At 35.9% G+C, this 27,215-nt stretch overlaps 1 protein-coding gene across 3 annotated transcripts; it reads left to right on the top strand.

Moving 5' to 3' along the window:
• Nucleotides 1–4,125: 4,125 nt before the first annotated feature.
• Nucleotides 4,126–27,058, top strand: LOC113501731 (protein rolling stone-like). Of its 3 annotated transcripts, none has more exons than XM_026882937.1 (6): nt 4,126–4,391; nt 17,202–17,352; nt 17,826–18,034; nt 21,162–21,308; nt 21,653–21,880; nt 23,195–27,058. In XM_026882937.1, exons 1-6 carry the CDS (start codon nt 4,343–4,345, stop codon nt 23,341–23,343), a joined length of 933 nt encoding a protein of 310 aa, XP_026738738.1. In that variant the 5' UTR covers nt 4,126–4,342; the 3' UTR covers nt 23,344–27,058. The 3 variants fall into 3 exon arrangements, with proteins under 3 accessions (XP_026738738.1, XP_026738737.1, XP_026738739.1); XM_026882936.1 differs by having other exon boundaries at nt 21,144–21,308; XM_026882938.1 differs by lacking the exon at nt 4,126–4,391 and adding an exon at nt 4,419–5,470 and having other exon boundaries at nt 21,144–21,308.
• Nucleotides 27,059–27,215: the final 157 nt, after the last annotated feature.

Raw genomic sequence — 27,215 nt, 5'->3', positions numbered from 1 at the left:
GGTGGACTTATGACGTAACAAGTAGGCAGCATTCATTAAAAAAATTAGAAGTGACGTCATGCATAAGATTAATTCGCTTTCTTTGGACAATTTATATTTTCGGGACAAAATGATATCTACGTAATCTAGTAACTTTATTTTTAGGAAGGATGCCATCAACGACGAAGGTGGTGTGATGAACTAATCACATACCGGGGCACACGTGGTGAGAAATCGCACAGGATAGAGAGGCTTGAAAAAGATAGAGGGGGGTCTTTGCCCAGAAGTGGGGCTAATACAGGCTATATATAAAAAATCTGCATGACGTCATCCCTGTTGCCTGTATGAATTATTGCAGCCAATATTTATATTTGAGAGTCGGCAATTCGATACGTAATAGAACTAACAGAAATGTTTGTGCTAATCTTGCTCTCTGCTGCTTTGTTTTTGCAAGACAGGTACGTGATACTGCTGCAGGCTCTTGTTTGTTTCGATGCTGTCCTATTAATCCAAGGTCTCGAATTTTATTTGGCAATCATGATTTAGTGAACAAATCGCGATAGATATGTGAAATAAGTTTCGAAATTGTATTAATAATGGCATGATCTTGCAATTTCCCATTACAAAACTACTTATACGTAATCGTGCTTATCTATGAGTATGTTAAATAACTAATGCTTATAATCCTTGCTTATATAAATGTGAATATTTTGTATGTATAAATGTTTGTGACTCTTTCACGCCCAAACGGCTGGACCAATTTTGATGAAGCATACAGTAAGTTGATGTTGACATTTTGGATTAACGTTAACAATTTTTTTAAACATCGTAGAGGCAGTTCCTTAGTAAATAAAGTTACGATTCGAGAAAAACCATTAAAAAGCAAGACAAATAAGTAAAACATTAAGTAGGATATAAATTATAAGGTTAATATTCCCACGGTATAAAATATTCAGATTGAAAATCGCTAATTGTATGTTTATTACTTGTCTTTAACGTCAAAACGCCAAAGAAACGCTTATATACGCGTGTATATAAAATTAATTATACAAAAAAGAATGTCACATAATATCAGCTAAGATACCTTACGAAGAGACATTCATAATGTATGAGGTTTTTCTTTAAAAATGTATATTTTTATGTATTGGACACTTTGTATGAGTTCAGTCTCTACTTTGACGTGAATTATTTATATGAGATGTGGCAGACAGTGACATAGGTCGAGAAGCCTAAATATAGGTCTTATCAAAATCCCAAACGTATTTCCCAATAAATTTAACTCGCAAATGTTGTATGTTAGTAATTTTGACCTTTCTCCAAAATCTATACTTATATAATGAGTTCTTACGGTAATATTACGGTAAACATAGTTAAAGCTACCATTGTGGCTAAAGTCAATGCTTCACCAAGTAACCGTGACCCTATATTTCAAGGGGGTCAAACGAGCAGAAACAAACATCTTATATTCACCTTCAATGATAAAACTGTTATAAAATCTGTACGGTTAACAGATGACCATTCATGAGCATTTTATTAATAATAATAATGTATTCTGTTTTGATTTTTTGTCGATTCATTCCTTTTACTTCGACGTTTTAAATCATTGATCAGAAACTGCTTTTTAGAAGGTTTTTTTTATTTACTTATATATTTTTATTTACTTATATATGTATAGCTTGCAACGTTAGGTATTTGGAAGGTTGTAAAGTATTGACATACTGGAAACAACCACGAACTCGCCCTTTGAAGCAACATAGCAAGATAACTTAAAGAAATGAAAAACATGCCAGTACTTGACATGTCAGAAGTTTTTGAAAATACTATAGCAGTTAGCCTAATTACGGGCATTGACTGTTTCTCTGTACTGGAATAAATAATCATTTGTAGTAATTTGTAGATAAAAGAACAACTTCTAAATATATAATACATTTTACCCTAGTTTTAGTCAATCTAGGGTAAAATTTACATAACATGACAACATCTACGCTGGTCTGTCGCTAATGTTCTTTAAATAAAAGAAGTTCGCAATATTTAGATATTTTATCTGCTTAAAAGCAGTCAATCGCCATAAAACACTTAACAAATAATATAGATACACACTATAGCCATGAATTCCACTCTCACTCGGTTTCCGAGAAATTAGATTAATAATAGGAACTAGGAAGATTTGCCGAAAATACAAAAGCAAAGTCACTTTTATATTTTAATCAGTATTAATCGATCCAATCCTAAGAATAGATCTTATTTTGGTCAAGTTGCGCTACGAGGCCTGATTCAAGGCCTTTCTAGCGCGACCCAGCCTTCTTCCACAGACTGATCGATGGAGATAGGGAGTGCCTGTCGTGGATGGTCAAGTTCAAATTCGTACCTTTCTTCCATTCTCGCTATTTAGTATTATTTCAACAGACTATATTATATAAACTTTAAGTACCGTTCATATATTTAAAGAAAAATCGAAGAGTAAAAAGGTTTCAATTCGCACATAAAAGTTAGTCGTCAAGAATAATCTTTTTTTGTGAATTGTCTTGCTGTCTTCAAAACTGTTGTTTATTTTTATGCGTATTTGTGCTTATAATGTAATGTTGAAAATCTGTATAGAAAAGTTTTTTTCTAACCGATCAGACGTTGGAGCTAGAAGGTGGCCAAGGGAGATTCGCAATAAAACAACACCAAACATATGATTTAGTTTGTATTCTTGTCTTGACAACTGCATTGATTTAAAAACAATAATCAAGCTAAAAGCTTCTCCTGAGAAAAGTTTGATACTTAGGTACCTAATTTTCAGTAAATAAATCCTTTACTTATATAATTTCTAAGTCAAATGGCTCGCGCCTAACAACCCGTCCACGCGCTTGCACTAATTATTATTAATGAGTTTTTATACATATGTATGACTAGTGAATAATATATGAACGCGTCGGTATAAGGAGTAATTGCATTTATATTTACTTTGAGTCCAAAACAATTCAGACCAGAAAAATCCGTGAGGGGTTCAAGTGCATGCTTGAAGTTTTAAAATGGATTAGGACAAAATTAGTATTTGTCGCAAACATATTTTTTTTAACTAAAACTTGGAACTAAAACGTGCGGGACTTCGGGGTTGTATGCAGCTACTGAATAATGGCTTAGTATTTTTACTTTCCATTAAATAACTTTATCATAAAATATTTCCACGACGTAGAAAGGAATGCAAATAACACAATGGACAGTACAACATTATTAAAATGATATCATGACTTTTACTTGTACTAATCTCGGGCAGTAACTTTGATTCGACCGCGCCAATTACACTTTGACCGTCCCTGCGATCAATCACTGCCTCATGATGGTCAAAGTTTAATTGGACTTTTCGGATCTTACGACATCAAATAAAAAGTGGCAGGACTTTCTACGTTTTAAGACTTTTTAAAACATTTTATTTGAATACCTGACTTACGATAAGACAGAACTTTTAAGAAGACTTCTTATTGTAAATACGTATTATTTAATAAATCATACGTAAGTGTACTGGGTACTGAATATCCTAAACACGATTTTATAATTTCCAATCACAAGTAACGTATGCATTTCCACTTCATATTATTGTTTCTCATTACGTTTTTTTATGTTCTTACTACAAAGCCCACGTAATCGGTCGTAAAACAATAGTAGGTCTGGTTACCGGGCAAGATAACGTTTCAAGTTGAAAAACTGAATGAGCGTCACAAGTTGGCAGCCCCGTCATTGTCGGGCCGCGGTATTGTAATTTGTAACGGTCGCTGGTCGCTTGAATGATTTAAGTAAAATACAGTTAGGGTGGCCACGTGGCCTTGCCAGGTAGAACCACGTGGTAGCCCCGGGGTGTCGCTCAGCACTGACAGACTGATCCCTTGTTAAAAGTTGTGATTGACATCAATGTGTAAATTGAAGTCACAAAATTCTTCGAAATAATTAGTTGTGTTTTTTGCTTTAGTTTCTGCCTTAACTTTAGATTTATTTTATTTGAATATTTCATGAACATATAAAACCTTTTTGTCAACAGATCACAATATCTAGATACAGTTTAGTTGCTATAATTTTCGTATTTATTAACAATTTTTTAAGTAGAGACCGTTTGGCGGCGTGTAACAGCTGAGTGCCTGGTGAGGTGGTCGCCTGGCCCTTCAGCGCGGAGCCGGCGCGCGCCGGTGACAGCGCATGCCTCGCGACCACATGCACGCTGCAGTCGCCGCCACGCGCGCCGGCGACCACACGCACCCACACCCATGCATAATACACAAACAAAACAAACAATTAAATAAACAAATAAATAAAAATCCAGTGAATTGTAAATTAAAATAAATCAATTTATTCAATAAACGTGCATAATAAATTAGCTGTTAAAATGTGCAAAAATGTTGCGATGGTGCCTATGAAGAAGACCGTGGATTCAGGTGAGTTTGATAAGTTTTATACTATTTTTGTGTGATATAACTATGAAATTAATTAAGGGGTTATTGGGTACTTTAAGTTTAGTAATATGTCGTAAAAATATAAGAGTTTTAATAAATTTACAAGAACGTATTTAATAACCGTTAATAATATTATAGAAGTGCGGTAATTTCAATTAACCAGAATTCAGATTCGTGTTCAGTTTAGTGTTTGTGTTTCCTACTGTAATACCTATGCGTATTATTATTTTAAGTTCGTAAGAGTTCTGTATTATTATAGTTTTGTAACATTTAATTCAAACTTTTTTGAGATGAATATGTTCACATCTTTACTTCATTACGCACTCGTGAGATTGCCTTTTAATATTCTACTACGGTTTGAAAGTAAGTTACTTATCTGTAATATTATTTATAATATTGTTTTTTTATGAACGCCTCGTGCTGAAGATGTCCTTCGTGTTCGTGCGCGTAAACAATAAATTTAAAATTTCATCATTATAGGTCAACGTATAGTTTCGCGGGCTCTGGCCAATTGTCTTAAATTAGGAACCCATTTGTCCGTATTAAGTGTCATGTGCGACTATTAATCGTCACGTCGATAGTTATGATGCGTGATGGCATTGATCCGGCGTGATTGTTGATGGCAGAGAAGGAGCGACGCGGAACAAGCACTTATCGTACGAATTAATTCTAATGGAGATCGTATGAGGACGGTGATGTTATTGAGACTGGTGTCGGAGTACCGCTGGCGGAGCGCGGGTCGCCGGGACGCGGGCCACAGGGCGCGCTGCCGCCGCAATCGGCACGCCGGCTCTCGCCACTCTCGCACTCCGCAGTGCCTCCTCGTACATGCGCACAGCCGCACATATCAACCCACTAGATTCCTTTTAAAAACATCGCGATACACGAATCGTACACATTCTTCGACGTTCAAAAACAACGTAATGTGAACTACTTGTAAACGTTTTTAATAGTGTGGTATTTTGATACGCCGACGCATCGTCGTGTCGCTCGTAACTGATTATCGAGACTTGAATCCTGAGACATTACCAGAAAGATGAAGTTGCCGAAATTGGATCTCTGTGAGTCTTTGAAACGACTTGTATTACACTGAATAATTTTATTTGTATCTACCTGCATGTGCAAATACATATGACTTATGTAATTGTGGTTCAGGAATGGACAATGCACGTGTAATGTAATTGTTCATTAATGAGCCATTTAATTAGGAATAATTATAATATATTTTATTTGCTTACATAATTTAGGTCGAATAGTTGTAGAGGCATTGGAGTAAATAAATAAATAATCATTTAACTTTCTTTGCTCATTGAGGGAACTGAAACAGTTTGCTATATCGAACTTCCTCTGATGTTTACAAACAGGATTCATTTTTCAAATGTCAGATTGATCTCAACACAAACATCTGTTACAACCGGCTTCGTGGGCACAACAGTCACTTCTTTTACGATTCAATAAGATTGGCTTTATAGGTAAAGCCATAGTCATACTGACGGTGAGGTTGTTATGTATCGAATCTAATTGTTAATAAGTTCTGTGAACTAGGTTATATCCCTTTTTATGTTATTGAAATAAGCCTCATCTGTATCATATGGTCCAAAAAAACACCGTGCATTGTTTTATGCATTTTTATTCGCATTTAAATTGTCGTGACATGAAAAGAGACTGTGACCCCTGAGTTTGTTTCAACATTTCTTCTCAGGCTAGTCAGATAGAAAATGTCGACTCCAGCGTTCTCAAAAAAAAGAAGACATGTAAAAGTATAAAAGTTACTACTTATAGAATAAATAATTTCAAAAATTACAAAAATTCCTATTACAAAAATAGCAGAAAAATGCACAACCATTCCAATTCCAAGCACACTCTAAACACACCTCCATACATGATAACGAAAGGGAGAGCAACAACCAACTCTCAAAAATAGTATCGCTTAGAAAATTAACATTTTTACCGTAGAAAAGAGGTAGAATCACTTTTTTTCAGTTATCTTTTTACTTCTTGGTGGAAATTGATAATTTGCTTTCACAGAAGCAATATATAAATCTTATCTATTTAAGCACGTTACTTTCACCTACTTTCATCTTTGAATTCGGTTTCAGCTTATACTTTAACGCCCAAAGATTTAAGTATATTAGGGCGTTAAAGTATCCCTAACTATTCTCTACGAATAAACTTAAATCTTTTAACATAGTACCTACAGGGTCTCTATGATGTAATTCAATTTTCGCACACAATTCTTGAAACAATATATGTATAATAATTTATTTTTCTAACTTAGGATTAGATGCTAAGATCTTTTCGTGATTTATATAATCATTATAAATGGTCATTGCAAGTAAAATGACAATTTTCTATTGCCCCTGCTCTGCGCATTCAAGTCATTATAAAAAGTATTCAGTGGCTTATCTCCTGAATTTTTTTTCAGTTTTCGACACAAAAGAACCCAATTTCCTATAAGAATTTGCGAAGAATACCTAAGAAACCCACGTACTCGTCAAATACACATTTTTTCTTAATCGGCTCTTATCCGTTAATAAAAATAACGGCGCTCGCCTTCCGAAAGTCATTTTATTCATTGCCAGGATTGATAATGGGACTACTATAAATCCTATTACGTAAAAACGCTATATGAGGATAAATACATGACTTTAGCGCATTTTTTTACGCAAACATATTAAATTATGCAACGGTATACTCACGCGTATTTATCGGTGTTGCCTAACTAGTTGCCGACCAAATAAAGCCCTTAATCACGAACTGAACTATTTGGATGTTATAGATGCACAATCCCAATAAATACTTTGAATAAACCGTTGCATCATTTAATTAGGAATTCTCACGAAAATAACTATACAATTTTTTAAATCTAGAATGTCTATAGTTTTAAATCTAATTTATTTTTCTTCCTGGAAAAAAGAGAAAAACAAAAACGCTTAAAAGCAGTTGCGCGCAGCTAATTCAGTTTAAGACACAACTTCCCTACTCAATATCACCATTAAACAGTACACTAAACTATTTCATGCGAAACATCGTATACCTATTACATACGCATACGCAACATCGATAATATCTGAATGCGATCAGTGTCCTCTCCAGTGAAACTGGGCTCCCCGTTGATTGTCCACACCTTGAAACTGATTGCGCGCGGTGAGGAGCCAACCTTCTCCCATCAGTGTGTCGCTGAACCCTAGCGCACTAGTCAGATTACTCCCGACCTTTGCATACACATCTATTTATTCATAGTATGCTCTGATAGGTATAGTTACCTATCGTATCATTATTTAAGAATTTCAGTACCAGATATACTTTGAGTCATGTGGTGAGGAAGGTGTTGAGTATGGATGTGGATAGATACAGGAAGAGGACGACCAAGGAAACGAAGGATTGTATGAAAGACGATATAGCTGCAAAGAGTGTTTCTTGTGAGATGACGTCAGATAGAAAGGTATGGAAGGAGAAGACAAGCTTCACCGACCCTAAATAATAATTGGGATAAGGGCAGGGGAATGATGATGAGTACCAGATATACTTTTGAAAAAGGCTTATTAACTTGAAGACTTTTTTTAGTTTATGAAGGAATGTTTAGAGCTCCTGGTTTAGAGAAATACACATCATACAGTCCAGGAGTCGTTGATCGAAATCCGGATCGTTCTGGTATAGGTTTGTAGTACGGATGTAGGGATGTAGGGTTCGTAGATTAATGGAAATAAATACCCAGTTCTGTGTGAATTACCGTAAGAGTATAATGTGTAGTCATTATAGGAGTAGATATTTAAAAGTAAAGTGTAAATTATTATTAAGGAGGTTATGTTTCTTATGCAATTCATGTGACGTGTGTAGTGTTCAGATTTTAAGAGGCTCATTACTATAAAAACGTAGAAATAGTTACTTTTTCGGTTGCTAGCCGCTTAACGTAATATAAAATAGTCGAACTTAAAAAAAACTGAGATAAAAAGAGCATATTTCTGTTTCACAATTTAATTTTCATAATATCGATGTATTGAAGATAAAACTTCGATGAATATGGATCATCCCGATATTGTAGTAAAGAAAAAAGTTTCGTTTTATTTGGTAGACACACAACAATTTTGACAAAATACTTGTACAACTGTTGCCAATAAGCGTATTGTTTGTTGCCAAGGATCGGAGGCCCTAACAAACGAGACGTTCAATCTTCGTGAAAGGGGTGAACAAAGTGACGAATACTTTTCTACTCAACCTGATAGCTTGGCAAGATTGCAGAAACCTTTCAACTAAGTTTGTTTAGAATCTTGAGTCAGCCGGCGCTTTTCCCAATAGCCTCGTCGTCAAAATGTAAAATGATATTGATTTTATTATACTTCAAGAATGAATAACACTTTAAAAGTTACACTTAGGCCTGTGAGGGGTTCAAGGTTGTGAAAATAAATTTGAATTTAATTAATCAAATATTAGGTCACTGATAGTGAGGATACTGAACAAAACTCAACTCGCGCAGGTCACTATTTTGAAAATAATATGTCCGTCGAACGATTATCTACGATATATGTATATTGTAATCCGGAATGTTTCTATTTCTCATCAAGAATCTTATAAATTTTATAAGACAAAGGACTTTGGGAAAATTTACCATCTGAAAACAATAACCTATGTACATCCGGTATTTTATACTGCGCTTGGTTTTCACTGCCAATGATGTGGATTCTATTTTCAAACGCGGAAAAATTATCAGATTTTGAACGGTACTCAAGACCCAAGCGGGTTTCCCAACTTTTTTCCGAATGAAAGTTTCTTTTTTCTTTCTCTTTTCTCTTTTCCTGACATCCAGACCGAAAGGGAAGGAATTACTGGGCATTAACTACCACTCCATATTCTCTAAATCGGTATCTAATATGAGGTAGGACCAGATATATTTCCCTTTATTTGTTGACAAACACTGTTGTCAAGCCAACACAGCAGACGACCGCTAAGTTCCATCAATCCATTTTATTTTAATGTAAGACTGGACTAGATAAGTTACACGAATCGCAACTGTAGTATCAACAACATCTACCCTACACCGACCTATCCCCGTTTTGGAAGTTCTGCTTGCACCTGTGAAGTAACTTCATGAAGGAGATCATCTGTAATTTGCTATTGTGAAAGTAAAGAAGTGTGTCTCTAAAAACGGGAAGAAAGACTAAGCTGCTTATTATTATAACATCCAAGCGACAATGCGTCGATTTGTAATGATAACATCCACCGCCTAAAGTATCCGGGCCTATAGTCCGCCATTCACGATGACCGTCAATTGTCTTAATTGGCAAACGTTGATAAATCGCCAATCGTTGTTAACTCCTTTTCGATCGGCATGAAGCCCCTTAGTAACAGACAAGTGTTCACAGTTTTTCATGAGAAAAATGTTCATAATTCCTATTTAATTGTTGTTGCGCAGTAAAATATAATTAATAAAACAATCTAGCAATTGTATCCGTCGTTTAATGTTTCATCTAGTGTTGCGCAAAATAACATCACCATATTTGTGACTTATGGCTCGAAGGATTTGGAGGGCACCTGACACGGTGTATCAATATCAGTGATATTTAATCCGGTAATGATGCAACAAAAATTCTAAGGCGCCAATGAACGCAAAACTTTCAAGGCCATACTATGCATACATATGTGCAGCCATAACACGCCACAATTGTTTATCGTCATTAATTAATACATAGCGTAGTAAAAATGTTTAGCAGAAACCACTGATGTATCTGTGGATCGTACTTCTAAATGAAGGCTGACACCATTGAATCATCTGCCAAATTATGTTTCGAAATTGTGTAACAAAATCTGCAATATGAAACAAACCAACTATTAATACAACGAGACATGACACAGACAAGACATCACGCAGACAAAATTAATTACGAGGGTTTCTTTGAGTTTGCCGTAGGAAAATCGGTCATGGCATTAAGAGCCTAAATCTGCAATGGAAAAGTTCCGTATTCCCAAGAAAGTCCTTGACCCAATAAACCGTTTTTGCTCGTTCATCACTCTCATTTTTTTTCCTGTCACCTACTTGTCGCTGTCCATTGAATATAAATTGGTTTTTAGCGAACTGGCACCGTTCAGTTTGCAAAAAGACATTTATGCAACGGCTTTGCCACAAGGTTGCATGTCACATATTCAAATATTAACATTTTAGAATTTGTATTTATTTACTCACTCACTGCACAAATGTATCAAAAAATACTACATCAGGTTTTGACTTTCAATTTTATGTTATACCATCATACATTATATTTATGTATCATTAAAATAACGTATTTCGCCAAATGTTCGTCACGTGTACCCATTGATATACAAACGTGCATTGTTCAAATCTAGCGGATATTACGTTCGTAACACCTGCACCTCCTTCTTATCGAAATACTGTGCCATTTAATATAAAATAAAAGCTTATTACTTACAGTAGTTGGTTATGCCCTAGCGAGTTTGCATTGTACGTACAGTCGGGAACATAAGACTCAAACACAATACTCTGCAAGCTATATTTTTATAGATAGTTGTGTTTTACGAATATTGTTCGCGATAAGGCTTTTTAGAAGAAATTCAGAAATTGGCGCACCTGAGATTTTTCAGGGAAGTGTTAAGCTAGGTACGTAACATGCCAACGATCGGTTAAAGAGTGTGACACCAAAAAAGAAAAGGATTTTCTATCTTTGTAGGTTAATTGTGGAAGCGAGACGCCGCTCTACATCTAGTGCCCTGTCTCGCTTACTCATCTGCAGCAATATTACCTTATAATGGCAGTCTCCTAAGTGTTTTGTAAATGTGATTGTGTTTATCAACTCTTGCTGTCGCCGACGATACGTAGCCCACACGTGTTCGTGTGCCAGTGCGTGTTTGGAGCTGTTAAGCCCGATATTGCCCCGTTTCTATTATAATACCCACACCAAGTACTAGGATTCCTTGAATATACATAGGGCAATAAAATTGAATACAGTTGAAAGCATTTTATTCTTATACCTACATTCTAAAAGCTGCTGGCAAGTCCTCTTTGCTAAAATTAATAAATGCACATCTCAATAACTCATCTCAATATTGACTTTAGACCAAATTCATAACCCGGAAATAATCTCGACGGTGAATAAGAATAGCACCTAAAACATCACGTAAAATATGAAGTGGACACTTATCCAATGACCTCTATTGAATCGTTTTGAGAATGCCATAAAAGGCAGCTACTTAGTAATACTGGGACCTGCGATAGGCTGCAGGAAATGATATAGGATGCATTGTAATCGTGATTGTGACAAGGTTGCACCGCCAACCGTCTGCTCGTCGTCTAGATTAACACTGCTAACTACATAGTTGTAGATATAAATATTCATGCTCGTCTGCGCCATTAGTAACGTATCCATACATAATCCGTGACGGTTACAACCTCTTTATACAATACAGTCGGCAATCACGCCTATTATCATTAAACATGGGAATAGTTCTACGATATTTCGCTTTAGTAGATTTCTTATTTGAAGAATGACAGTATTTTACTACGTTTAGTACGCTGCCACAGCTGTAGTAATTTTAAAACGAGGCGGTGACTCTCTGGTACTTAATCTTGCATACAGATAGGCAGTAAACTAGACTAGACGACTCATGTTCTGTATGGCCCATAATTAAGTACAGGGTTTCTCGTAAACATTTTTATAGACAGACACATAGCTTCTAAATAGTCTAATTACTGTTTGTGTATAATTGTATAGACAACAACAAATGACTCCTGATACCTGAATGCGTCATCAGAACTTCAGTCGTAACGTTCTTATGCCACCTTCGTTACACCGCACCGAATTGATTTCTACAAATCATATTTTTTTTAATAATTTCCGCAGGACGAATTGTGGCAAAACTTGATGCGCGTCTAATTGATGACTAACCGTAATACCAGCTGCGAGATTAATTACAACTTTAACATATCTTCTACGTCTGTAATTCTCTCGCCTTTATTTTTTCTAAGAATTCGTTTATTAGCTCTACTAGCCGATGCCCGCGGGCCCGCTCGCTACAAATCGAAAATGATCGAACGGGACATAAAATCGGGGTTAAAACTATCCTATATGTTAAACCTGGTTATAACCTATCCGTGTACCAAGTTTTTTTCTATATCCGTTTAGTGGTTTTTGTGTGAAAGAAGAACAAATATCCATACATTATTACATCCTTACATACAAACTTTCGCGTTTATAATATTAGTCGGTTAGTAGGACTGCAAAGTTCTTATACCAGGGGATGGAACTCAATAGTATTTTGCTCCAAGATACTTTACCTTACCTGTGTGTATAAATGTCAGTTTCAGTGACAATGACAAATAGAATCGAAAACACAATTTACAGCCTAAAACAAAACGGTTTAAAAAGTATATTAACACTAAAGCGGCATTATAATTACAGCAATAGTTTCATCATAATTCTCATCTGTGTTATAGAATCGTTAACAAAAATGAATTTAAGGAAATACAGACTTAGCTATAGGCGCGGTTACCACTCGCTGTACAGGTACGAATTCGTATCATAAATTTTAATAAGAGCATGTTATGCGGATGGTCCTGTAAAGGCCAGATCTCTATCGCGGCTGACAGTGACGGCCAGCGAACCGCAACCGTCCGCTACATAATAGCCGTGACTGAAAAAGCCACCATTGAAACCATACTCGCATTCATAATTAGCTCAAACTGATATAATAAGATAAATGTACTGAACCTACACGAGCTATGTTTTAAGCGTTTCATCCCAGTCGTTTAACGAATTGTGCCATTTTAAAGCTACCTTGCCTCATTTACTTATTTACATGTTTTTCAAACAAACTGGTAGATGTAAAGATGGTACTTATTCAGTAAGTACCAACTGTTTATTAAACTTGCACGGGTTAAGTTAACTTTAAAACTTAGCCATTTACTTATTTCTTCAATTAGTGTGGACTAACGGGAAGAGTACAAAGACTTAGGAATGTCGGCGAAAGCTATAATTCCTTCTAATTGAACTCCCTAATTATATTGTCATAGTCGGCATGAAGTCCTCCTGCGCTATCCCCCTGGCCTTGTGTACTAATTAGTAATTATTCTGCGAACAGTTGCTGCGCCCACTCGCTCCTCCGACCAATCGACGCAGGTGGCTGACAATTTGTTGTGCATTGACCTCGCTCGCTAGACCCATCATAGATATCTCCATCAATTAATCTTACACTGTTAATCTCATCTGCTTTAATCATTGTATGAATGTCAGACAATAATGTATTCATTGACGCATAGTACTTACCTACATCAACATTAGTCCGCTTATTTATTAGCTCGAGTATGTCATTCGCCGATGTGAATCTCGTAGAACGTTAACTGATGCAAACTTTCATTCCGTTATCTTTCAAACTGATTACCAGTCATAAGGAAGACGTTTGAACTGATTTAAACGTTTGTGAACTGAAAGGACCGTTGTTGGTTGTGGTGAAGTGTTCCCCTCCGCCGTTATCGCGACATCGGACCACATAGCGTATTCTTAATTAATGCCTTTATTGATCGCGTGCAAAGCGGGTACTGCGGAGTCACGTGACCGCGGACTGCATGCACTAGGCCACAGTTTTAATATAAACACAATAACTAACACCAAAGTTTAATAGTTCAGAATTAACAATTGTAATGCTGTTTCGATACATGCCATGTTGGTTCCAGTAGCAATATTCTTTTAAAACATAAGTAAGTTGGAACTACAGACATCGGTCACTCGGTAGTACGGAATCACTAACGATGTGCCGACAGACATCTATTTTATAAAATCGATCGACTCTAACCACACACGCAGTTTCATTGAGCGTTGTTACAATTAGAATTTATGTTACACTGTCGTCAACATATAAAAACTGTGTGCTCTATAAATTGGTACTATTTTACAGGCTTGTTGAGGTGTAAAACAGAATTTACAGCTCCATAACCTGTCGTAGTAAAATGAATGAAGAAAACTAAGAGATGGTCATGGTCACTACAATTCAAGGCTTGACTACTAATATGGATACTTGAATCAGTGTGAATACTACATGCGTCACGAATTTTGATGAAATTACTGTATTCCTGTCCCTGTACCAAAGTGTCATATCCACATTCTTACGGCCGCTTTCTATATTCGATCCCGAATCTAAGATTCCGATCAATCCAGATTTTACTCAATCCCTCGATTGAGATTGAATCTGCATTTCATTAATCGATCTCGTCTCGAAATCCATCGAAAAAAAACGGATAGATCGCCCTGCTAAACGTTTTGTTTTACGCATGTGCAGAAAAAGTACTTCAGCGATTATTTATGAGTAAAATGGTGGCTTTTTTCTTAAAGCTTATCTATTTTATGTATAATCACTAGAAATAGCAAAAAATACAAAAATAAAAGATTGGGAAGTCGTAGCGGACAAATACTGTAATTCTACCTCAAGATTAGAAAAAGCATAAACGACAATAAACGTTTATTGATGAGCAACGGAACGTCAGTCAATCAAAAAGTTGTCAGTCAGTTTGACATTAACATAATATATTTTAAAATCGCAAGTTTATTTGTTGTTTGTTTTTCCGATGTCTCAGTTATAGAATAGAATACAGCGGTAATATTCGAGCGCGTTCAGAATAAGTTCACGCGCCATCTGTACAAGAAACTGTATGGGGTGTATCCATTCTACCTACTCATGGATCCCACTCTATTCTGGGCATGGTTGGCAATAATCAACTGTATATGAGACGGGAGGCTGCACTGGTCGTCTACTTGGTGAAGGTGCTTCGTGGAGTGGAGAATCACCCGGAAGTATTGCAGCGCTTGAGTGTGTGTACCGGACCGCTACGTGTGGCGGCGGCGAAGCCCGCACCTACTGATAGTTCCTACAGCGAGAATATATTTGCTCGCCAAAGCACCTCTTACAAGAGCTCTCCACACCACCAACTTCTTCAAAATCAGACTGACGTGTTTATGTGTTTTTAATAATGTAATGTGTTTCAATTTTTGTTTAGTTTAAGTTCTTTGCTGTCGCATTAGGGTAAACCCTGTAATGATACTTCATGATTTTAAATAAATAAATCAAAACGAGAATATTATAATCGTTATCTATTCATTCCAGTATTACAGATATTGGTAAAAGTGTACTTAGTACACAGAAACTATGATACCGAAAGCAAAAAAGTTTAAGCGTCAGCTTATGCTTAGCAATCCAAAAGAATTACTGAGCGCTGGTATTCAGCTTAAATCCTTGACTCCCGTTTACAAGTAAAGTACAGAACAACCACTCGATACCTACATCACAATCACAATTACAAATTTTAAGGACAGAGTTTGTTCTACTTCGCTGTCACTACTATCCCAGTCCGATAGCTGAGCTAATACTTCAAGATCGCTATCACTATCACTTGAAAATATTTCCATTTTAACAGATTTCTCATTACAATCCGTAAAAAATTGGGGATCGCAATTATAGATCAAAAACGTCAAAAATCGATTTGTCAAAACCAGAGATCGGTTATAGAAAACGCATAACTGTCACTTTCATACAAATACCAATCTAAAATCTCGATCCGCCCTCCCAAAGATAGATTGAAGAAAAAGATCGAGAAAACGATCCATGGATCGGTTATAGAAACACTAAAAGTTGTAAATGGATTCAAATGTCAATCTCGATCCGTAAATTAGGGATTGAGATCGAATATAGAAAGCGGCCGTTAGACGACAATAGAAAAGGCGCGAATGTATAGAGATGACAGGTCAAAGTCACATGATATATCACAACTACAATAATTATAGACGTTAACGATTCTAAAAATGTGGCGTAGACCGTTAATTCCTTTTGAATTCACACGAGAATTAATTAAAATATTTCATATAATTGTAAATAATTCATGAAACTAGCATCAGCCAACCGCGATTTTCTCAAGTTAGTTATACGCTTTATAGCATGTGCTACTAACTCTTTCCAATTTTTGCGTGACTTGATTACTCTATTTTATTTTTTTGCGAATAACGCATTTTATTTTTGTCTACATATTTTTATGAAAAATATATTTTCTTTTTTATCAGTCTTGTGGAAATTATCCGAACAGTTAAAAATTATAGCAGGTCGTAAAATGGTCCAAAAAGCAGCGAGAAAAATGTTTGAATTTAAGTGAAATATGAATCGAGTTTCTTCTCAAATCGTATTATATTTTAAATTGATTCAGAAGTCTTCCAGAAGAACTTTTTAGAATAGACCGTATACATGGCCATTGAAACAGGTGTGATAACCGACTGAATCACAAGTTATCGATAACAATAGTTCGTTTTATAGTCGTATATAGATATAGATTTCAAGTTTAAGTTTAAGCATTGTTTAAGTCAAAATAGCGTGACGTAGCAATTATTACTTTTCAAACACGTTATTTCACTTACCAATTTTATTTTACACTTACCATCACAAGTTATGCATATAGCGTGTAAATCGAAACAGCCTGTATAATGAATTTGTAATAGCACTAGAAAACTTTGACTGAAGAATCTTTCAATTAGAATTTATTTCTTGTCTTTCGACGGGATTTACAAATATTCATGTCAAATGCATAAAGACACCTAGACTCAGAAGAAACAATCGTGGTCCACAAGAACTTGTCCTACGCGTGGATCAAACCCGTGACATGTTGTGGATAGTGCGTTTGGCGTGGTGACCCCATTAGGCTATCCGTGCATCCGTCCAAGTCCCTAATAGGCAGTATTAACAAATAAATCATTTTTTATTTTATTTAAATGTGTATATCATAGCTATTTTTATTTTCTTGCACAGCTATCCAGAAGTCGTGCAAGCCGGCGATGTTGGGTCGCATGTGGCAGGCGAGCCGGCGCGCGCTGAACCTCGAGCACTCGCCGGCGCACCAGTTCGCCTGCAGCCAATGGCAGAGCAGCCCACATCCCTCCACCACTTACCTCGTATACAGGTTACTTAATCACACGTATTTTTTACTTCTCATAAATATCGATCAAGTGCCTACCCTTCAGATACGAAACCCTATAAAAGCTATCAATGTTAGGCCGGGAGTGGCCGGACGCCACTTCCTAAGGTAGGACTTTCGGCCACCCTTTTGGCCCTTGATCTAATACAAAACCTATATTACGTATACACTTGTTTGCAGGTCAAGACAAGTCGAAGTGCAGTTAACAGTTAAATTAACTGCTCTTGGTAATTGTAATTTTAACAATGCTATAAGCACTTTCCAAAAGTAGACAAATGGGTATGATACAATGATTTACCGTTGCTAAAATCTATTGAACGATTGGTTTAGCTTTACGAAGTTAATCTACCGTAATCTTAATATAGAAATATATAATACTTTATATTAAAATGTGTATGATCTTTACTGTAAGATATTGCTTAAGAATCTTCTTCAATATGTACTTCATCTTTCCGCAGATGGCTCGTTTTCCTATCAGTGGTATCTGTTGGCGTGGCGAGCTTCGCGTGTCAGCGCCTGCCGCGACTGTACGACGGACCTATAGTAGAGCTAAACTACATGAAATGGTTCATCTACTTCACGAACTGGGGCTACTTGCTGATAGCGTTGCAAGCTGGACTCGCGCTGGCCGTCGCGCACCGATACAGAGCACAGAAGTTAAACTCCCGTAAGTATCTGTACTCCTGGTACCTCAAATCTTAAAGCCTTACTTAAACTCTTTTAAACAAGTACTATCTTAAACTTAATCTAATTTAAACAGGTAGAAAAGATGTTGGTTGTCCTCATAAATGCTTTTTCTTCCAAACTCTCGGAATAAACTAGACTTATCAACAGTTTCTGTTTATCTAGATTATGAATAGGATGAAGCTCTATATTCCAAAGTATTGACGTATCGTCGGACATTGTTTATCGTCCATATGCACAGAAAAACGCAATTTAGGTTCTAAGATCAATGACTTCAAATAGATATTGGAGTGTCATAACTTGGATTCATCTTTATATATACTCTGCATTACGTTTATGGTAGTGCAGTCTTATATTTCATATCGTTTGATACCAAATTAACGATGTTATATCACACGTTTGTTTTAATTCGTGTTACATGAACTTCCATGTAACTAAAACACTCACTCATTAATGGAATGTGTAATATCATAATAAACTATTCGACTGCTAATTTATATTTGTACGAAATTGTTTATGTTTGATATATTCATATATTATGATTTATACATATCATAGAGACAAAAATATTTTAAAGCCGTTTTTAAGAATGTAAACGAGTTTAACATAGTCGGCTTCAATTCGAGACATGAACATTCACTTAACAGAGACTTTGTGACTGTTAATACAGTAGAGTCAAATTGACGGCGTGATACGTCACTTAAGTAAGTGTAAGTCTTTCACAATAACTGCTGCCTTAACAAAAAAAACCTCTCAAATACAGATCCCAGCAACACGCCGCAGCAAGCCAACTCATTGCTAAGACTTTTTACATGATTTATCGTTTTCCTTCAATATTCGCACAATGAAATGCCAATAAAATCATAATATGTCTTAGCTATAAAATTTAAATATCATTGGCACCAATTGATAGGTATCTAATATCAAACGGTCTAAATTCTATTTTTGTTTGTTGTGCGTTTTGGTTGTCATGGTTACACATTTCCTTTGCCATTACGTCGAACTTACAAACGTTACGGAAACGTGTCACTAAATATTAAATGAACAAACACCTTCTTAGCATGTTGATGTAGAACTACCGGCTTTAAACTGGTTATAATCAATGCACGGCAACCAGAATTTCAGTTAGATGTTTGTCAAACATATCGGAATTTCTTCTTGGGTTTGAAGCTCTAAAATTTACGCAAGCCCGAAACTATAGCCATCAAAATTTGATGTTTTCGCAAATAATTAGTAAAATATAAAACATTAAAATTTAATAAATGCCGTACAAACTATGAGAAGATCAGTACAATAAATGCGGGTCGAATACTTTACAGTACAAATTAACTTTTTATGCCTACTTTATATAGCAAAAGGTAAAACATATAAAAAAATAGTAGATAGTATCTATAGGAACCAGTTAAGTAAATAATAGAATAAACGCGTTTTAGGTGCAGGTTTTGCAAAAAACCATTGTTTAACTATCGTTTAGCACTTACTAATGGTTCAATATGCACTTACTTATAGTACCTACTTATTAATTATTTATGTAGTTTAGACCTTAATGGTTAAATATGGTTAAAGCTTAACGGCCCTAAGTACTAACATATGCGATAAATAGTTAAGTATCGTATAAATGCCATTTGCGATTGCTATTTGAAATCATCTACTGTCACGACATGAGTAGCATATATAGCACCTAATTTGGGTCCTTATTTGACTTTTCACAATATTTACAAATAAATAAAATACTTAGACTAAGGGCCGATTTTTCAATCACCAGATAACTTTTTTTCGACGAATATGTTTGACCTTTTGACAGCTTTTGTATAGAAAATATGTCAAACGGCCATATTTATTCCGCAGATAAAAGTTATCCGACGATTGAAAAATCGGGCCTGAGAGGCAGATATAATCTTTAACTTCTTCAAAAGATCAGTTTTAGTAAATGAAGCAAAATATTGTCGTTCAAAGATCGGAGATCTCCGTAACAACAGGGATTTCATCTTCCATGCTCACTCAGTCGAAAGTTTAGTGACCTAGAACTAAGTCATTGTCAAAGTTATCGTAGAAAGTGTGCCCGGTGTACACTTGCCGCCAAACTCAATGTCAAGTGCTTGCGTGGGTGCGTTTATTACACAAAACGGTTTCCTTGGACAACGTAACTCCTCACGCGAATCAATTAATCTGAATCATTCCGTCGCGTGTTGTCAACATCCCGCTAAATACTTGCTCGGGATCGATCAAACACGTGTCCCTACTTTTTTCGTCCAGCCTTCGTCAATACTTCACTTGAGCATGTCTAGACTTGTCATCAATTTAGATGAAAGCCACTATTAATATCCTTAATGGTTCGGTTTCGTACGACTGTCCAATCCAACTTATTGGCGCTCTCATAACTGTCAAGGGCATTTTTATTCAAATAAAGACATTTGGATAATATTTTCGTGCACGCTATCGACATAGGTCACGAACGCTTGATTGGTAACAATTTCGCGTCAATTAAGATCACTGTGGAGCGGGACCGCTGTCCATTGTGCTTCAAATTATCCTTATTGGTTCCTCATTCCGAGTGAGTTGAGCCAAGATGAAGTGGGTATTATTCCGCGGCCATTGTTGGAAATTGGAGACGATGACCACTTCAATGGCTACTGCCAACCAATTGTGCTTTAATAAAAGGATTTATAAAACGTTCACTTTCTATTGTCTGGTTTGTCCTGGAAACAGCCAACTGCGTGCTATCTTGTTGATAAAAAAAATATCAAATTTCAAGAGTCTCTTATTGCTTTTCAAAGAGACTGTCACAACTTACACTCAAATCTTCTAGTTGAGAGACACATTATATACGAAAAAGGCGCAGGAAAGGGCGTGTTTTGTACAAACAACATCTCTTCTATTTCGTGTCGCTGTATCTTTACATAATATACCAAGCAGTGGGTGATCCAGACTGGCTTGATGATGATTACGTATGTTCTGAAATCTGATATGCCTAACGCAATGTTTTAAATTTATTCCCCTTTCCAAAATTTTGCCTTCGAAACCTACTAGCATGTATTAATAATATAACTAAATACTTACTAACGTTTATTGCTATTACCTGTTTCGTACAGTTAATCTGCGTTTTGCAGCATGCGAAGAGGACGAGATCCCCATTCCGTTGGGGCGGCGCACGCGCACCCCGCTGCTGTGCCGCGCCTACTGGCTCGCGCACGTCATCGCTACAGACCTTGCATTTGTCATCTCACTAGTCTACTGGGCTTTAGTCCATGATCCAAGTAAGTTTTCCACTTACAGTTTGAATTATTTTCGATTCTTTCATAATTATTCTGAGTTTTGCAGTTTGCATTCATCGTATGAAAAAGGGTTTTGCGCCTTTGAAAATTCTCATAGCAATGTTGAGTGAAACTACCTTCACTAATCTATTTATTGTTTAGTTTAAAACATAACAACAAAACGTGGTTACCAAAATGACATATTCACTAAGTGTGTCTCGTTTTGGCAATCGAATTTGTCCCGTAACTTGTTTCATATCATAAAATAGACCAAATATATTCCATTCAAATCTAGAATAACAACGTTTCATTTCAATCTTTTTGATGCATCTTTTACTCATTTACAGAGATACACGAGATAAATGCTCTAAACGTGCTAGTCCACGGCGGCAACTCGGTCCTCATGCTGTGCGAGCTGGCGGTGACTGCGCACCCGATCCGCGCCGCGCATGCACTCTACAGCGCCGGCGCGGGGCTCGCGTACGGCGTGTTCAGCGCCTTCTACTGGGCCGTGGGTGGAACTGACAGGATCGGACTGCCGGCGATATACCCAGCCTTAGATTGGAATAAACCTGGTAAATAAGCATAACATAAAAAACTCCCTTTATGAAGTCTTGAGTAAGAATACGTGTTATTATTGCAAGAACGTGGGGACCACAGAGTTTGCAATGTACGCAATACATAGAATTTCACTTCCAAAACACAAATATCTTCCTTAACGAGGTAGAAACACATCCAGACTGATAGCCAGTTTAAGGAAAAAGTTTTCTGACATTCCAACACCAACCTGTAGAGTAGATCACATCGATTGAACGCTGTTGGAACCTGCGGTGGTTGACAACAAATAACCAAATTTAATTTGAACTTGGAGTGCTACATGTTTTGTATTTAACATAAATTGTAAAGTCTGTGTCCTTATAAATGTAGAAAGAATATTTGTCAAATAAAGATAAGGCTACAGCTATTTACATAAAACAAACATAACTATTGTGCTTTGCATCTTAAATCATAAACGGAAATACGAATTAAAATGAGAATAATAAAAACCATCAAATAATTTAACCTTTACATAATCTTAGACAATAATATGGGTGCACTACTACACTCGACCAAGCGACATTAGTCAATGGAAACATGCGAAAATAAACCTTATCACAACTGTATAGAGATCAGTATACAGTGTTCACTGCCCAGTGCCCTGCCTTAAACTGTATATTAAGCTTAGTGAACTTTATTTGCATACCTTATGTCATATATTGTCTGGACGCTCCCACTTAGGTATACAAGTCTTCATATTATATTTATTTACAACTAATACGCGATTCCGAGAATTGACCTCGGCGTGACGCTTGGGAAGCTGCGGTTAAAAAAATATTAGGATTTCGATAAAATACAATAAATGAGCTTCGGTGACGCACAACATACTTGTTTTTGTGGAAAAGTTGACAGGTTAAGTCATTCATAAAAGGAACGGAGTTTTGACAACTGGAAATTTTTGCAATAATTATTTTAAATTTATTTTTAACCGTTATTTAATAAAAACAGATTATTAAGTATAAAGTATAAAATAGTATTACATTGTTGTGGTTACTCCCTTAAGTTTTGTTTGAGTATTTTTTTCGACTGATAGTATAGTACCACCGTGTTTCCTCGAAAAGACCCTAGAACACTAGACAACGTCACATTCCATTAAAATTATGAGAATGAGTTTTCTTTTTCTCAGCTGTTATGATTTTGACCTATCTTTATAATACAATTTAGCGACTCTATCACCGCTGGGGAACTGTTACTTGTTATCATTATTACTTCTTGACGTAACCTTCTTAATGACATTAAGGTAAAGTAGAATAAAATAAATTTAGTAGTAGATAATGTAATTTTGTTCGCAGGCTCAGCATTCGGGTTCGTGTCCCTGTGCGCGGTGGTGATGGTGTTCGCGCACGCGCTGGCGACGTGCGTGGCGGCGGCGCGCGCGCGCCTCGCACAGCGGCTGCGCTCGCGCGCCCACGCCGACCGCCTCACGCTACCCACGCACTGATCACACGGAAAATGCAACTAGAATAAACCCAGGTCCATGACCAAACGACGGAAAAAACTCAACTACGCGACGCGAATTAAAACAAAGTGCCGATTCCTAGCTAGATATGAAGAAACACTATTCCATAAGGCCTACCAGTGACAGTGAATAGACCAAAAACTAATCTAGGAATAATCAATTGTTGAACAGAAATTCCAGCAAAATATATTACTGTTGCCTACAAATTATCTTTATTCAGTTGTTTTCAGCGTCCTTTTTGTTCATCGATGTTTGTCGTTTCACGAAATTTGTAAACAGTAAAAATTCAGTTTTTAAAACGAAATCCAATTTTGTTGCACGGCAAAATCTTTGTACATTTTCCCGTTTAGTTCTAAGTATTTAATGGATCTGAAAACAAGCTCCTGTTAATCTGTAGGCACCGGTAATGCGAGGTAAATGTTATAAATAGTATGTTGGCATTCACCACGCTAAGCGTCAAGTGTATTTACTCCATTTCTGTTAAAGAACTCGAACATGGACCTAGACACTTTAACGTTAATTAGACAAGTATTGATAAAACCCGTGTGCTGTAAACTAAAGTAGTTTGGTTATTTTTTACGTTTGCACATTATACTGCGAGCATAATATTATTGATATCGTAATCCCACAGGCATTATTATAAGTTATGGACTCACGTTATAGCAAATCAAGAATCCTATCAAAAATATAGCCAATTAGCAATTAGAATTCTTGTGAGTGTACTCTAGCTGAAAAGTGTGTAATCTTTTCACCGTCGTGTTAAATAATGCAAAGTTCAAAGTTAATAATTTATTCTTATTCATCCTAAAATAAATTTTATAAACTTTTCATTCACTTTTAAGATTCAAAATTCGAATGTAAGTGATTTAGACTGTATGCAAGCAATATTGTTAAAAAACAAGTGAAAAAAACAGCCGACTTCATTCTGAAGGCGTAACTATTGCAGTTGCTAAAGAGAGAGACTGCCCCGTCTTGGAGTGTGTCCTCTCGTTATCAGAAAGCCATAAAAGCCCACAGACGTTTAGTCTAAATGAAATCATACCCTCGTCTTTGAAGTCGGTTTATAATACGTATCATAGTGTGTTTGTGAGTCGCCTTTAGACAAACGTCGAACTACCGTAGTTGGTACAACTACATATTTTAAACTTTCGACTTACAAAACATTCCTATTTTTCCAAAGAAATTTAGAAATAAGTGTTTAAGAATGCAAATTTAGGTGCGAATAACTTAGTGCCTGACTACTGTATGTGTAGGCTTTTAATGATAAGGTCTAAATAAGGAGTTTTAAAAATAATGACCGAATAAACAAACGCTCCAACCTCTTTACGCCGACTGACTTCTATTATCGGCCTTCTGAGCTGTCAAATAACAATCAACATCCCGATAGCAATGATTGGCAGCAAACCTAGTAACAAGATAATTGCATCACTAGACTCCTACGGGGACGCTACAAATTGCAAAAAAAAATGTTTTACAAAATGAACCAGTCAGCATAGAGGTCAAACGTCACTCAAAACTTTTTGCTTGTTTAGACTCATGCTGGTGTTGTCAGTTTAAAACCTCAAACTTATACTCAGGCGCCGACTGTGAGCAAATATAACCCAGTTTTTGGTATTTCCATACATATTCCTTTTCGTTCGGAAAAATACCGTATTACGTTCAAAATGGGAGTCACAGTGGTGCTTACGTTCGGCGGCTGGCTACGCAGTTGGTTTGGTTTCGCAGCTTTCAGTTGCGTTTGTCTATACGGTTAATCCTTTATTATACTCTAACTCAAGTGCATGATGGATAAAACAACGAAAGACGGTTGTATTAATTGCTCCCCTGAGGTCTTCAAATTAACTTCATAAATTGTATTTATTTTTAAAGCTTGCATAACGTATAATTTGTGGGTCTTTAAGTATAATGATGGTCATTCGTGAATAGATAATTATTTCTATTCAATGACAAGATGGTCCGTCTATTTTTAGGAAACGATCGGAACAGAAATTAATGGGTAATAATCCCCCAACAAAAGGCCATATTAATTAAGACAACAAGTGAAACTTCCAAATACTTAGTAATCAAACTAACTAGATTATTTCTCTAACCACAGAGGTGCCATCGATCAACTGTCTTTAAGAAGAAACATCAAAATTTAATACAATGAAAACAAAACGTGCCATAAAAAACATACTTTTCTACGTAACGTTTATCCATTATGCCTGGTGCCCTCTTTGCCAAGTTACATTTTGACAGTCGTGAGCGTTGATAAGAGTCCAACATATGAAAATGACAGTAACAAGTCACGTCCAATCAAAGGGGTGGTCCTTATTTGAATTAAGAAAACTAATATGTCCGTCAGCTAGATTTAAAATATGATTTCGTACTTCTCTCTTTTATAAAAAAATAAATATTACGAGATGAAACGCATCGAAGGTTTCACGTATGGAAGTCGAGCTAATGACGTCACTTATTGGTAAAAAGTTTCCTGTGTACGTCACACGAAGTTTTCAACTTACTGTAATAATTTTTTGCTTACTCGATAAAAAATAAGTACACGTTATTTTTTGAAAATCCATCTGACGGCCTAGTTACATTTTTTAGGCAAGTTCATTACCAATTGATAGTTTTCCATTAACGCTTACGATTGTAACATTGACACTTACCTAGACGGGCAGATAATCGCAGCGAGCTCATATAAATCATTTTAATTATATTAAACGTGCATTAGTTAAAAACCTGTATATAGAATACATTAAAACATGCATTGATGAAATGAAATCCTTGAAATCATTTTGAACTAATTATAATTTATTCTAAAGTATGTCTAAATCTATCAAGAGAATATACAAGTAGGTTTTATATTATCAGTATTATACGTGAGACTCTCTTTAACTCTCTTTAAATATCAATATCGTACACATACACATATTTATTTATGTAGTTATGTATACTTACCTTTTATATTTGTCACCTTGACCTGTTATCAGTGTCAAATTATTTATCAATTCCATTTTAATTGAACACCTATTATATTCATTACACGCGAAAACACAAAGGCGTTTATTTGTTCGTTTAAATGTTTTTGTTTAAGAATGTATAAACAAATGACCGTGTTTGTGTCCTATTTATGAAAGGTGCGCGAGCGCCCGCGGAAAACAGGTAATTTGTGCATTTCTATAGAAATAGCTAATTACGAAACAGTTATTTGTTGTGCGCAGTATATTGAATACATTCCTGCCTTGCTCCAAAGTTAAGTAAGCTCAGCATTTATGTACGAATACCTACGTAGTGATTAAATGTAGGATTTAGTGATATAAATCGTTCCTAGCCTTAATTAATAAAATCGGACAAAATGCTGTGATGCGCTGTTTCATTTAATGTATAACTGTTAATTTATTAAAATAATAAGCAATAATAGACTTGTAATCTCGAAGACATTGTAAGCAATAATTTAATTATTACGAAATAATAATGGACTGTATTCTCCCTCAAAAATTATTATTGTATTTTATGTTATGAATTAGTATTAAATGAGATCCCTTTGAGTATCCTGCTCTATTATTACGAGGTCTTAAATTTATTTATTTTTTATTTAGTATTGAATTTTTAAATCTCAATTTCATGTGCGTGATTTTTGGTATACTAAGGGATCTGGTCATATCGTATTATAAACAGTGTAATTAATCGTGATAATAAATATTAATTTTCTCAAGAGAGTCTTTTATTGGGTCCTATTTAAATTCATTGGCCGTAATATTTGATCATGGTAATTTATAAAAGTTAAGGTCATGTGTTATGTTGCGTCAATGTGATCGGAATCATTGATGGTGCGTGAAGGATGAATGGGCAGGCGAGCCGGCAGCTCGGGT

Source organism: Trichoplusia ni, chromosome 16 (assembly GCF_003590095.1).
Source record: "Trichoplusia ni isolate ovarian cell line Hi5 chromosome 16, tn1, whole genome shotgun sequence".
NCBI lineage: Eukaryota > Metazoa > Arthropoda > Insecta > Lepidoptera > Noctuidae > Trichoplusia > Trichoplusia ni.
This window is presented reverse-complemented; position numbering and strand designations above follow the sequence as displayed.